The following is a 14,701-nucleotide window of genomic DNA, read 5'->3' on the forward strand; positions in this document are numbered from 1 at the left end:
GGGCTGCCTCTGAGCATGCCTACAGAAAGCAGAGAATGGGAGGAAGTGGGAATGAAGGTATGTGCAGAGCCACTGGCATGTGGGGACTGAGGTGTGGCAGGAGAGAGGCAGGGCCAGCTCCAGGCACCAGCCAACCAAGCACGTGCTTGGGGCGGCACCTGGTAAGGGGCGGCCAATCTTGGGGTTGCGGGGGGCAGCGCGGCGCAGCACTCGGCGGGGGGTATTCGGCGGCGCAGCGCTCCGTGGGGAAGGGTTCAGCAGCGCGGCGCTCGGCGGGGGGTGTTCGGCAGGGGTTTCGGCAGCGCGGCGCTCCGTAGGGGGTGGAAAGGTTCGGCAGTGCGGCGCTCCGCGGGGGTTTCGACAGCGCTTCGTGCGGGGGCAGGGGGGCTTCAGCAGTGCGGCGCTCCATGGGGGGCGGGGATGTTCGGCAGCGCTGCGGGGGGCGGGAGTGTTCGGCGGCGCAGAGCTTGGCGGGGGGTGTTCGGCAGTGCTCCGCGCAGGGGGGTTCGGCAGCTCGGTGGGGGGTGTTTGGCAGCGTGGCGCTCGGTGGGGGGGTTCAGCGGTGCGGCGCTCGGTGGGGGGGTGTTTCGGCAGGGTGGGGCGGCGCTGGGTGGGGGGAGTGTTACGGCGGGGCAGCGCTTTTTTTTGCTGCTTGGGGTGGCAAAAAAGTTAGAGCCGGCCCTGGAAAGAGGGGGGGACTTGGGTTGGAGGGAGTTGCAAAGAGCTCCTCAAATAGAGGGTAATGGGAGGGGGCACTCGGGGAGCTGCTGTGAAGAGAAGTCGGCATACAGGGGCCTCCTAATTTGTGGCATAAAGTCAGTTTGCAGAAGCTACAAAATGTTCGAGTCCCCCTCCCCCGCCCAGTAGCAATTCAAATTGCAGCCACCCTGTACTCCAATAGCCAGCATAAAACTCCTGTCCTTGGTGCACTTGAGCCACTGGTTCCAGCAAACGCAGGCCATTAAGGTGGTCGTCTACTCTGAGCTGGCCCTGCGCTGTTGCGTGCAAAGTTACATGGGAAAATATCCCCAAAGGAATAACAAGATGTGAGCACAGCTTGTCAAAGTACACTGCAGCAGTGGCTGCCAGCGTCGAGATCCCTGACCCAGACACAGCTGGGGCCTCCCAATTACTACAGCCAAGGAGTCCGGAAACACCCCGCCTCCCCCCACTGCAGGCCCCGGGGCAGCCCCAGCCAGCACCTGCAGCCCCCTGCGTGCATTTTACGTGGCGCCCAAATTCCTCCCTTCCCTGATCTGGGGCTAAAGGCCGGGGCCGGGCCGCCTGGTTGCTGACAGGGTCTCGTCTTGGCCCGGCTGGCGGGGCTCATCCCATCGGGCTCCCCGCAGGCGCTGTCCGGGCAGCAGGGGCAGGCGCAGGGATCGTTGCTAGGCCAGACCCCCGAGTGGGGTGCGGGGAACCCGGGGGCAGCCCCCAACCCCGCCCGGGCTCTCCCACAGCCGGCTGGGGGCGCGGCGCGGCGCTCTGACCCCCGGCGTCCCCAGGGCCGCTGCCCGCTCAGCGGAGCCGCCCGTGCCCGGCCCGGCCCCGCCCGGGGAGGCGTCTCCCTGCTGGGGGCGAGGAGACTGGCCCGACCCCGCAGCCCGAGGGGCAGAGAAAGGGCCGGGAACATGCTGCCGCTGAGAGACTGCAAGGTGAGGCGGAAGCGGTGCGATGGGCTGAGGGCTCTGCAGGGTGCGGCTATGTGGTTGTGGTTGTGGTTGTGGGTGGGGGGGGCGCTCTTTCTTCCAGTTGGCGAAGCATCGCTCAGCCCGGCTCCCTGCAGAGCTTCGCCCTCCCCAGCCCCCGTTAGAAGCCCTCCCGTGCTGGTGTGACAGCCCCCCCGCCCAGTACACACAGACTGTCACCACTGCCCCGCGCCCATGTTTGCCTGGTGCAAACCGGGGGTGGTGGTGACTCGGGGCTAAGGGTCAGGACTCCTGAGTCCCTTCCCCAGCTCTGTGTCATGCAAGCGCTTCCATGTGCTTCAAGCTCCCCGTCTGAAAGTGAGATCTGTCTCGCAGGGAGAGTGTAATTCTGACTTGTGTGTGTGAATGAAATGTTTTGAGATCTTGGGTGGGAAATGTGTGGAGCTGAACTTGTGGGGGAGAAATGTTGGTCATCGGGCACAACCTCGGGGGTTGGAGAGGAGAGTTCAACATGCAGCATACAGTGCAAAACTATTACTCTGATGTGATCTCAGAAAACATTATTGGCTGAAACTGCACTGCTCAGGGTTAACAAAGGAGTCCCTTGGTGCTGTTAGGCAAAGTGAACATGTCAGGGCACTCTTCTACATAAAGGAACAGAAACTCCCCATATTTCTCTCCTATGTTTCTATAAACACTTAATTGCACATGTCACATTCCTTCAGTACTAATCAGTCTCTGTTTCTTAAAAGCCAGTGGACATTTATTTCATTTTTAACCAGCTCTGATTCTGAAGGTTCAAAGGGCTAGGTGCAAATGCTAATTACCAATAGTGTTCACATTTTTGTTTATTTTGCTATTCTTTCATTGCATGTCTCAGATTTCACATTATTCTTCCAAATGCAAGTTTCACAAAGTTGTAGTTTGTTCAAGCAAGTATTTAACATTTATGAAAAGTATCCAGTTGTTCCATTAGAATCTGAGAGTCTGGCCTCTAGATAAAGCTGCCGCTTGTGTAATTCAAAGTAAACAGTAATCCTATAATCAGTTACGATAGGACAAATTAAACCTTTTTTGAAGCTTGAAAAAAATTCTGTTAGGGAGACCCCTTTCAGGAAATACAAAGGGGATCAGAAGCCTCCAGCATGATTTCCGCTGTCTCCACTACAGGCACAGCCTCATCAAGTTTTTCTCTATTATATTTGCTACCCTTGAATCGGGGCCTTGCTGAGTTTCTTTCGCATGCTTTGTCCCTCCAAATTCGTTACTTTCTGAGATGCTTGATTGTGGTGTAGGTCCCAATATCTTTATGCTGCTTTTAGGGCCCTGCAACTTTTATGCTGACTGAAAGAACAGGAGTACTTGTGGCACCTTAGAGACTAACAAATTTATTAGAGCATAAGCTTTCGTGGACTACAGCCCACTTCTTCGGATGCATATATGCGGATACAGACTAACACGGCTGCTACTCTGACACCTGTCTTTATGCTGACTCTGGCTTAAAGTATTGCTATATCCTCAGTCATGGCTTTGTTTAAAAAAAGTGAGCTTCAGAGTCAGTTATAGCCCCAAGTGGGCCAATATAAAGGGGAAGGGAAGAAAAAGGTGTCATGCTGCTGCTGTCATGTATTAATGAACCCTGGGAACCCTGGAGGCAGGGGCTTCTCTGTCATTTTGGAGGCCTTTTGAAGCACATAGGAAAGGGAGAGAAAGCAGAGGATTCATTTGCCCAGATCCTGCCTGCATTCCCCTCTCCCCCCCTTTCACTCCAGCTCCCAACAAAGTTTGTGGCTAGCAACACTTGGTACCCGGCTTCTCCCCATAGGTTCTGTCTAAACTAGCCTGCTCCCTGGAAAGTTTCCTGTCATTGCTAACACTGATGCAGGTCTCCCAGTGTTAGCAATGTTGGGAACACTAGGGCAGACACTATGTAACACTCAGTGGTTATAATGCTGGCTGCTGGGGGCACCTTTTCTAAACTAGCGTTCTCATGCTTGCTACCGCTAATGGAGGTGTATTAGCATTAGCAACAGTGGAATATTTTTCTGAAATGAAGCTAGTGCAGGGAAAGCCTAAGGGCTTGTCTATGTGAACCTTGATTTTTGTGACACGCTGAGGTGTCAATCTACCCTACCTGTTGTGTACTATGTCTGTCACTGCCGCGCAATACCATTTCCTTGGTGTGCTTTGATCTGCTCCCTTTTCAAAGTTGGGTTAGTGTCTGTATACTGTAATATACAGCCTAATTGCTTTCCTGCTCCTTTTTGCCATAGACATAATACAAACACTAAACTAAAAGATATACATTTACATTCCAATATAGCTTTTTTAGACTTGTAGTTTGAACACTCAAGTACTTAAGTACTTGCATGTGATCCTTTAATCCAGTCATGATGAGGAAATCCTGAGAATGCTAATAAAAATAGATGTTACTGCTACTTTGCTTCAGATTTTCACCCTTGAGTTTCACAGCTGAAATCAGAAAATAGTTTAAGCTGTAAAATGAAACTAGACAAACAATTGCAAAATATGGTTCATTCATAGAAAAATGGATTAAATGGCTCCAGGTCTTTCCATCTGTATTTTTTGTAAATTCTATGTCATGGAAGAAAAATTGGTTTTGACTCCTGTTATTTGTATAGCTCTTTAAGTTTGCCTAGCATTATACAGTGGATAAAATGTGTAAGACATGAATCTTTGCCCTGAGGAGCTTACAGTTTTAAAGGCATTAGTGAGATCATTCTAGAAACGGAGAGTGGGAAGTGGTCAGTGTATATAGATTACATACAAAAAACTAAGTTAGATGTTTAGGTTGCAAAATCAATCATTTGGCATATTTAAGGTTTCCTATGCAACCTTAATTCTACTCCCTTGCGCATGCATCCTGTGGAAAAGAAATAGTATGTGATGAAAGTATGCATATGAACAAGGAAGCAGAATTAAGGTTGCGCAGGTAGTCTGATGGCAGATGAGGGATTTTTGGAATGATCATTGGATTTTTCATCTGATTATTGGGATTCTTTTAGGAATATTCTTAAGGACAGTCAGGAAGCAGTTTGCACAGCCAAACACACCATTGTGTAAAGCATACATCACCTCATCCAGACAATAAGAGATGTTCTTTCAGTCTTCCTAGTAATAAATTGCCATGGTGGATCTAAAACTTCAGTTATCACAATGAGATGTTTACCATGCAGTTTATATAATGAGGCTGTTATATAATCTGTTTGCAAAACTGTGCACGGCCTAATTCTTTCTTCGTTTGTGTGTGGTATTTTAGCCTTATCAAATGTCCCTACTAGCTCTTATAAATTAATCCTTAGGTCAAATTCTCTGCTGGTGTAACTCAGTTGATATCAGTGGACTTAAACTAGCAAATAATTTGGCCCCAGATGTCATTGCGGTTGTTGATTTTGACAAGTAGCAAAGCAAGAATTTTGTTTTACCACATATCCGTTTTGAAAGGGGTATATCTGAAGTGATGGGACTAGCATACTACTGCGGTTTATAGAGAGAATGGTACTAAAATTAAAAGAACTATAGCATATCTGGGTCCTTGGCAAATACACAGTATTGTGCAATTTCCTTTGTCTTTTTTCCACCACTACCATTCCAGCCTCTCTATCCCCATTAAGAGGATTCCTCAAACATAATTTTAGTGGAGTAAAAGATTTACATGCGTCTCAAAATTTCCTGTAAATTTTTTAGGTAGATGAAACACTTGCCAGAAATCTACTGTTCTGGTTCTTAGAGCTCAGCTAACATGACAGCTGGAAAATCAGTGTATTTATAAACAATCTCACTTTTTGTTTTTTATGTAGGCCTGGCAGGATGCTGGACTTGCCCTATCCACCACTAGTAATGAGGCCTGCAAAATGTTTGACGCCACACTGACTCAGGTAGGGGCTGATTTTTTCTGGGGGCCCCCAGTTGGCCAGGGCCCTTGGACATGGGCCCCGTCGGCCCAGTGGCTAATCCGCCACTGGGTATGGCCGGGTTTTAACAAAATGTGATTTGAAGGGATTGTCAAGTATAAAAATAGTGTTTATTGCAGCTAATTTTTAATTTGCTTATCCTCTTTATGAATCAAAAGGAGAGTCTGGTTAAAAAAAAAATCCTATTTTAAAGAAACAGATTCTCTTATGTATTACTGATGACATCTTAGGCCCTGTCTACCCTACAAACTTGGTCGATGCAAGTTACGTTTCCAGAAAGCCACCATAGTTAGCATATTGCTCATGTGCATGCATATTTGGCTACTTGCGTTGGTACTGCGCATACTCACCTTGTATCGATGCACAGTGTGGTATGGTATCCCAATGTGCAACCAGCTACTGTCCAGCGCAGTGTCTTTTGGGAAATTTTCGCAATGCATGGTGGGGTAGAAACAAGTCATGCAGGGGTGACTGGGAACAAGGGGTCAAGTTCCCATCATGCAAATTTCTCCATCCCATAATGTTATCCATAGCCTATCATTTTCACACCATTTTTAAAATCTCAGAAACCCATGTGGCACTTTTTGGTATCTGCTGTCTCCGACAGAAGCATGGAGACCCCCAGAGCTCTGCACTATTGTTATGAACACTGCAGCCACAGGACAAACAATCCTCCAGTAATTGCAGAGCTGCAGGAAGAACCGTAACAGGAAGGGGTATGACAGTTTCTTTGAGGACAGACTGCTGAGATATATAGTGAAAAACAATTCAAGGTTGTTGGTGGCATTCATGGAGCATCTGCCTATTTTGGCACCAACCCACCTTGCCACAGACTACATCAATAGAAAGGGCTACTTTTCTATGGTTGTGCAATTGGTGGATCACTGGGGATGCTTTGCTGAGATCAATGTGGGCTGGTTCGGGAAGGTATGTGATGCTGGTATCTTTAAGAACATAGGACTGTTTAGAAAGGTGCAAGAAGGGACTTTCTTTCCCGATCAGCGGATTACGGTTGGCGATGTTGAAATCCCAGTAGTGATCTTGAGGGACCCAGCCCTAATCTTTGCTCCCCTGGCTCATGAAGCCACTCTCTCAACACCTTGATAGCACCAAGGAAAGATTCAGCTACCAGTTCAGCAAGTTCAGAATGACAGTTGAAGATGCTTCAGGTAGATATAAGGGACAATGGTGGGGTTATTCAGAAGATTAGATTTCAGTGAGAAAAATATCCCAAAGATTATAGCTGCCTATTGTGGCTACATAATATGTGCAAGGCAAAGGGGGAAATGTTGCAGCCAGGATGGAGGTGTAGTGGCTGTCTGCTCGTGTGAACAGCCAGAAACAAGGGCCATTAGAACAGCTCAGTTCAGAGCTATGCAGCTGAGGAAGGCCTTGAAAGAGCTCTTTAATGGTCAACCACAGTAATATGGTGTGGTGGACCGTGCTTTACCTGGCGTCTGACGAAGTGGGTATTCACCCACGAAAGCTTATGCTCCGATACTTCTGTCAGTCTATAAGGTGCCACAGGACTCTTTGTTGCGCTTGACTATGGTGGAGTCTCAAAAAGATCCTAGGTCATGGCATAATTGGACCCCCTTCTCCTCCTCCCCCTCCTTGCTGTTCATGGCAGGGGTCTGTGTCTCAGGGTTCTCAGAAGTATCCACAGTGGTCTACTGGGTGCTGGTAGGGTGGCCACCAAGTATGGCATGCAGCTTATTGAAAAAGTGCCAGGTCTGCGGCTCAGCACCAGATAGAATGTTGGCCTCCTGGGTCTTGTCAGACACCTGCCACAGTTCCTTCACTTTCACACAGCAGTGCTGCTGATCCTTGTCATACCTCTTCACTTTCCTCCCCTGTGCAATCTCTTCATAGATGTCCATGTTTCTACGATAGGTCCATAGTTGTGCCCGCACAGCCTGCTCTTCCCTCAGGCCCAAGAGATCCATGCATGCAACAAGGGAGATATGCTAGATGTACTCACCAGCTGGGCAATCAGGAAAAGGCATTTCAAGAATACATGGAGGTTTTAAAGGGGAAGTGGGTGGCTTCCAGTCTCTGTGACTCCTGATCAGTGGTGTTCACCATTGTGACCAGAGCTGTCATTGTCGGACATTATGGGACAGCTGCTGAGGATTGTTAAGGTTGATGTAAGTCACACAGTGTCCACATTTGCACTGCATCAGCCTCAGTAGGTTGATCATGGCACAATACTGTTCAGGAGGTGGTGTCACTGGGCCGCTGTAACAGGGATAAGCACCCTGCTTATGTTGGCTGGAGACAAATTTGAGTATAGACACATGCACAAATAGGTCAACACAAGATAGCTTACAACCTAACTTTGTAGTTTAGACCAGGCCAGAGATGATTACTTCTGAAAAAAATTAAAGTCTCACTTTTTACCATTGATCTTGTTTACTTTTGAATTTCACTCAGCTGGGACCATGGGGGGTGGGAGGGAAATTTCATTTGGTTGCAAGTCAGTTTCACACTCTATTTTACAGTATGCTACATGGACCAATGATAAGAGTCTAGGGGGCATTGAAGGATCTCTCTCCAAGTTACATGCAGCAGATCCAACTTTTAGTAAGTATAACTTTTTAATTGCTGGATATGCAGTACAGTAGTTGTATATGGTTAACTTATTTCATACACACAACTGAAGGACTGGGTTAATGAAAGGAAAATTAATGCCAGGGGAAAAGCATATGGAGAGGAAAGTGGTGAATCTCAGATTGAAGGCACTGATGAAGGGATATCTTCTGGTGCTCACTATCTTCTGATGCTGAAGATGAGGGTTGAGACTTGCAGGCATTCATTTTATTTTAGCTAATTAAACAGAATACATTCAGTATTACAGCACACTTCATTTAAAGCTATCATTGTTTATTTTACACCTTCCTGCACTGTATCGAGATTTTTTTGACATCTTTGTACATATACAAAACAAATATGGCTTCACTGTTGGGCAGTGTGTGTGAACATTACATCTGCGCAGAAATAACAAGGCAGGGAATGTACTAGAGGTAGAGTGCCTGCCAGTAGCAAAATAGCAACTTTAATTCTGCAGGTGTTTGCCTTTGCCAAATTTTAAAGACTTGTCCCCAGAAAGGAATGCTGAGGGGGAAAATTCCTGTATCGAGACAGCCCTACTCTGTGGAGAGATAGTTGGGCCTATGCAGCCCCAAAGGAATGTGCTTCTCTGTGGGCATGTGTATGCTGCAGTGGGGAGTATGCTTCCCAGTTTGAGTGGAGAGGCATGTACTACTAGCTCTGCTCAACTTACCATGCTAAAAATAGCAGTGTAGCTGGGTGTAGCACGAGTGGCGGCTCAGGCTAGCTGCCCAGGTATGTACCCACAGATAGGTTTGTATTCAGATGGCTAGCCCGAGCCACTGCCTGTGCTACCCCCAGCTACACTGCTATTTTTAGGGCACTAGCTCACACAGAACTAGTGTGTGTCTATCTACCTGAGCTGGGAAGCACTATTCCAGCTGTAATGTAAAGGCACCATGTGTGTTATACATCACAGCCAATGAAAGTAGCTTTATGGTCCACAAGTCCTGAGCCACCTTTTGCCCATCTTCTTACTCCACCTCTCTTAATCCTTTTGCACATCTGCTTTTCCTCTTTTCATTGTAAAGTAACTCTTAGAAGTGCCTTGCACTTAGGTAGGGTGTACTCCACCCCTGCTATTCTGGTGTTGGGCAGACTGTTAATTCTCCTCTGTTGTTGCCTCTGGCCTGTCCTAAAATAGTTTCTGTGATCTTTATTCCATCCTGTTGTACACGGGTCATTATAGAGTACAGTGAGAAATTAGGATCACAAGCTCTGCTTAAGGAGGGGACAGAGGCAGCATTGGTTAACTGCTCCTAATAACAAGGTGATTGTTTGTGGGGGGGTTAGGGGTGTTAAAGAAGAATTTGAAAGTAAAAGATTTGCTTAAAAGGAAAATTCTAGATTCCTGCTAGTAACTTAGACCTGGTCTGTGCTAGAAAATTAGATCAGTATAACTACATCACCCAGGGTTGTGAAAAATCCACACTGCCAGCAAACACAGTTAAATCTACCTAATCCTCGGTGTAGACGACTCTAGGTTGACGGGAGAATTCTCCCACCAACCTCGCTACCGCCTCTTGTGGAGGTGGATTACCAAAGCTGATGGGAAAACCCCTCCCATCGGCATAGGTAACGTCTTCATTGAAGTGCTACAAGCCCTTAATGTATGATTGTTCCTTAGCTGCCTGGGCCTTCTGTGGGATCCTAACCAGTCTCTAGCACTACTGCCATCTACTACCTGTGGCTCTCATTTAAACTTATCTCAATAGTTTAGCCTAGAGCTTCTGCACCTGCTAAATTACCTATAGTGTCTAAGTTTTTCCATGCTGCTTTCTTCAGCAATGGGACACGTGATTGCCAATGGCTTGGTTCTGATTGGCACTGGGAGTTCAGTGAGGTTAGACAAAGAGCTGGACGGTGCGATGAAAAAGATGATGGCACTCTCAGAATCGCAACCACTGACTGAGAGGGAGAAGCTACATGTGTCTGCACTAGACATGTTTGCCAGTGGGTAAGTGGATGGTTTTTAGGGGAGGGCTGGAGAGGGCTTGGTTTTATCATTCAGACGATGTACAGCATGGTTGCATGTTGCCCTTTCTGTTCACAGTTTTACTGTTATGTTGGCATCTTTCATTCCACTTAAATGATTGATTAAATGCTTAATCTAGAATAGAAAGCAGTGCCACTCAGTAGTACAGCTGGCAAGAGATATTGCCTCCCTTTATCTTGGAGATTCACCACAGGTTACTGTCACAGTGACACATAGAAACTGGTTCCTAAGTTTAGCTCTCCCAAACTATCTGCATCTAATTAGCCAACAATACCACAATGAAAAATATTTCTATCATGCCAGTATATTACATGTAATTAGTTTAAAGTCTTCTGTATTTTAAAACCTACCAATAATTCGACTATTGGAATAATGACTTAAAACTAAAACCACTCAAGAGGCTAAATCTTTGGCCATTCTAAACGTTGAGCCTAACTTTCCATAGACTTGGACTATAGAAGCAAAAATTCAACAGTCTTGTCTTATTATTCTATTTATAGACTCTGTTTCCTCTAAAAAGGTGAGACGACATACAAGGTGTTGGAAGCCCTCCACAAAAGTGAGGACTTTGGGGAATTGAATGTTTACAGGAATATATTGAGCTTGTGTATTCTCTAGACAATATCAAACACTATTAACTTTTGTTATTTGTTTATTATCCACATGGGAGATATTAGCAGTAAAAATATTTGATAACAAAGGTAAGAAATGAGATCATTAAAGTTCTGACTCATGGTGTTTGGTTTGCATGGCTGGACCCCAATACCTGTGTGGAGCCACATTGACTTTAGTGAGGCTCTCTGCAGAGGTAATGGTCTTTCCACATGGATCAACATGCAGGATCAGGGCCTAAAAGGAACTCCCTCCCCTCCCCCTGTTGCAGTGCATTACTAGTAACAAACAAAGAATACCATATACAGGTTGTCTAGAAAGTGTTCAACTGTCTTCATGGTGCAATCATGTATACTAAGAATTCAGAAGTATTCTTGCAAGCTAGGGAATTGTCAGTAGATTTCCCACTTGCCACAGTAGTATAAATTTAGAAATAATATTAGATTCAGGCAGTTTGGTCATGCTGGCCTTGTCAATGATTAATATGTGTTTTTCTCTCTAGCCGTCTTCCTAAAGCTTGTGACATATGGGATAAGATTCTGCTGGACCATCCAACTGACATGCTAGCTCTAAAATTTGCCCATGACACTTATTTTTATCTGGGATATCAAACACAGATGCGAGACTCTGTTGCCCGTGTATATCCCCACTGGACACCTAATATTCCACTTAGTAGGTATGCAAGAGTTGATCTTTGGATGATGTCTGTGGATCTCTACTTCTGGTGTGCATGTGCTTTGTATGCATAAATTCAGATGTCTCTGGCCAGCAGTGTCTGTAGGGGCAGCACACAAACCCTGATTGTTCCTGTAATCTCTTATCTGAGGACAGATAAGGGAGTTGTAAATAACCAACCTGGCTTTAAAAATATGCACATAAGAATTAACATCTCTTCTTGCTTTCCTACTGACCTACTGTTCAATTGTTTTTAACTGAGCTGTTTCTTTGAATGTCCTCAATGTTTTTCCACTCATGGAATGTGCCAGCGGTACAGCCTAGATGGTGAAACTTCTCATAGCATTTCCAGATAGAACCACTCATGTGCCCTTCCTCTCCTTCCCCTCAGTGTTCCAGAACATTCTGAGGGGGAGGATATAAAAAGATGCATGGTGCTTTGTGCTGCCTCAGTTCCTTCCAACCGTAGCAACAGAAGGACATGAACCTCTTCAGATTCCTTGTATCCACAGCTCGCTAACTAGTTTCCTAGCTTAATTTAGTTACTGTTTTTTAGGGAGTTAGTCTTAAATTAGGTTAGTTAGAGTAAATTTATACGTTTTCTGTAAATTGTTAGTATAATCCTAGATATGTCTTTGGTGCCATCTACTAGTTCTGTAGCAGGTCAGAAGCTAAAGAGGCTTCCATTGACTTCACTGGGGTCAGGTAAATTGCAGGACTTCAGAAGAGAGAAGCAGAGCTGAGAGGGAAATGCAGTCCTGGGATACAGTTGTAATTGTTATCCAATAGAAAATCAATAGTACTCTATATCTTACAAAGGTCTGTGATTTTATAGTTGGCACAACACATGAATACGTGTCTTCTCAGTGTTTGCTGGGAAAGAGAAAGTTGGTCATTTCCTGCATATGCTAATTTTTGTAGGAGAAAACAATTAGATTCTGCGCTCTTTTTCCTTCTTCCACTATTTGGTATTACACTGTTAGTAGTAAGTGTTATTTTGTATTAAATTATTTTAATGTGTTTTGCAATATTAGCTTCATCTGCTTACTGCTAAATGGGTTTTTCTTGTTGTTTAGCTATGTGAAAGGCATTTTCTCTTTTGGACTGATGGAAACTAACCTTTTTGATCATGCTGAAAAGCTAGCCAGTGAGGTAAGCTGGACATCATTGGTACTAAAAGGTTTTAAATTATTATTCTTATTTAGTATGCAAATGTTTGTTTGCGAGAGATGGTTTCTGACCATTTAAAATTAACTAAACAAAAGTAAGCAACTGTACTGAAATTCATAACTATTCTTGTGCTACATCTTCATAATAATGACTTTGCTATTATAGGTGTTAGCTTTTAAAAACTCAGAAAAGGAGATTTCTCCTTTTTCTTCAGTTTTTGCTGGCTTTTTTAATTCAAGATTGGTGGGGGAGAGGAAGAATGAGAGTGGAGATCAGAAAGAATCTTGCTGCGCAAGCTGGAGAGACTAAAATGGAAACTTGTCATTGAGAAATACAGCATATATGAGACCTGTGTCCACTTGCCATCAAATCTTGGTGAAGGTCACAGAATATCAGCAGTACAGTAGGTTAACCTGATGAGCAACTTGTATAATGCCTTGGTAAATTGGATATATCTCATTCACGCTTTATAAAGATGATCTCATTATTTGCAGTGGGACTGAAAAGCTGGCAACATATCCATATGACAAAGGGTCCCTGTAATTTGAGAAACCTATGTAAAGTATAGCACAAATAGACTCAGTTGACACCTTGGTGTATTTTCAAAGGTTCATTTTTTGCAAAACTGCTTTTACATGTCAGATTGCTGAAAGTAATAAAAAAAATTAAATCTTTTATTTTATATTAAATTGTCAATAATTGAAATTGGGGAAAATTTTTACAGATGAGTGGGAATTGTTGGAATGGTAAAGATACATGTATCTGATATTCAGAAGCTAGCGGAGCCTTTGTTCTTGTTATAGGAAAAGTGGTTAACTGCAAGGAATTGTATTATTATTTTCTTTTAAAGCAAGTGATCAGCTCATATGCTCCCCATATGGATGGCGTGGGGATGGCTTTGTGCTGGCCACGTGACTCTTCTGAGGCTGAAGTGTAAGGAGAGTTTGTAGGATGAAGTGTAATTTGGTGGTCTTGATTAAGGCCTTCATTCTCTAAAACTACTGTGTAATTCTTAATCATTGTTAAGCAGATGCCAACAAGTGAACTCCAGTAAACATTTTTCCCGTTTCTGCTGAAACCAGTCTCCCAGGATATGATTGAAGTTATAAGCAGAGATATACTTAATACCCATCATGTATGAGAAACATTCTTCAGTTTCTATACTCGCAATAGTATGTACAGTTATTTGTAATCTACCCAGTATGCATCATGCTATTTTCTCTTTTCCCACTACCAGGCCTTAGCTATAAACCAGTCAGATGCATGGTCTGTCCATACCATAGCACACATAAATGAAATGAAAGCAGACCTGAAGAATGGGTTGACATTTATGCAGCAAACTGAAAACAACTGGAAGGTAAATTTCCTTAACAGTTCCTCTGATGTGGCTGATTGTGGGTTTTTTCCTCCTTCCACTAAATACTAGTGATTCCTCTTTATGTGCTTTTCATCAGATCTAGTACAAAATGCACAGGAATACTTTCACAAAGAAGAGGAAGCTGCTGCTTCAGTGTGGAACATTTTTTCGTGGCACTTGGGAAACAGGCAGAAAATACAACCACAGTTCCATGTTTCAGAAATTCACTCTTGGTATTAATCATGAAAAAATTAGCCTCAGTACTTATGGCTGAGATTGGTAATGCACAATTAAAAAAAAATTAGCTACCCCTCCTCCCTCGATATTTCTATTTTCTTGGCCCGGATAAAGACACTTAAAGGAAATAGATGAATTCCTGGCCTCATTGAAGTCAATACAAGTTTTGCCATTGACATCTATGGAAGTCAAGATTTCCAGCACGCCTAAGAGAATGGAAAATTATTTACCTGTAATTCTACTTCCCTGAAGGCACCATTCACAAAGGATTCTCACTTCTGATTTAGCCCTAACAGAAAACCAGGAGTAAGAATCCTGTGTAAGATGTTGCCAGAAAACAAAAACTGAGAACTGCTTTTTCATTATAAAGACTTGATGTAGAATTCTAAGATTTCTAATTCAGCCATTCAGAATTTGTCCTGAGATGAAACATTGCAGACAAGGGGACAAATTCTCATCT

At 44.5% G+C, this 14,701-nt stretch overlaps 1 protein-coding gene across 4 annotated transcripts in view; it reads left to right on the forward strand.

The window, feature by feature from the left end:
* The window catches only part of LOC101937470 (tetratricopeptide repeat protein 38), a 35,131-nt gene continuing 20,430 nt past the window's right edge, over positions 1–14,701 (forward strand). The window contains exons 1-7 of one of the 4 annotated variants that reach the window (XM_065583993.1): positions 1–57; positions 5,471–5,548; positions 8,086–8,167; positions 9,980–10,151; positions 11,305–11,478; positions 12,554–12,629; positions 13,885–14,004. In XM_065583993.1, the coding sequence (XP_065440065.1) occupies positions 16–57; positions 5,471–5,548; positions 8,086–8,167; positions 9,980–10,151; positions 11,305–11,478; positions 12,554–12,629; positions 13,885–14,004 (744 nt within the window). In that variant the 5' untranslated portion in view covers positions 1–15. Of the gene's footprint in view, positions 162–1,321; positions 1,656–5,470; positions 5,549–8,085; positions 8,168–9,979; positions 10,152–11,304; positions 11,479–12,553; positions 12,630–13,884; positions 14,005–14,701 lie in introns of those variants that run through there. The other 3 variants (XM_065583985.1, XM_065583999.1, XM_042846413.2) reach the window with 3 other exon arrangements.

Source organism: Chrysemys picta, chromosome 1 (assembly GCF_011386835.1).
Source record: "Chrysemys picta bellii isolate R12L10 chromosome 1, ASM1138683v2, whole genome shotgun sequence".
Taxonomy (NCBI): Eukaryota; Metazoa; Chordata; order Testudines; family Emydidae; genus Chrysemys; species Chrysemys picta.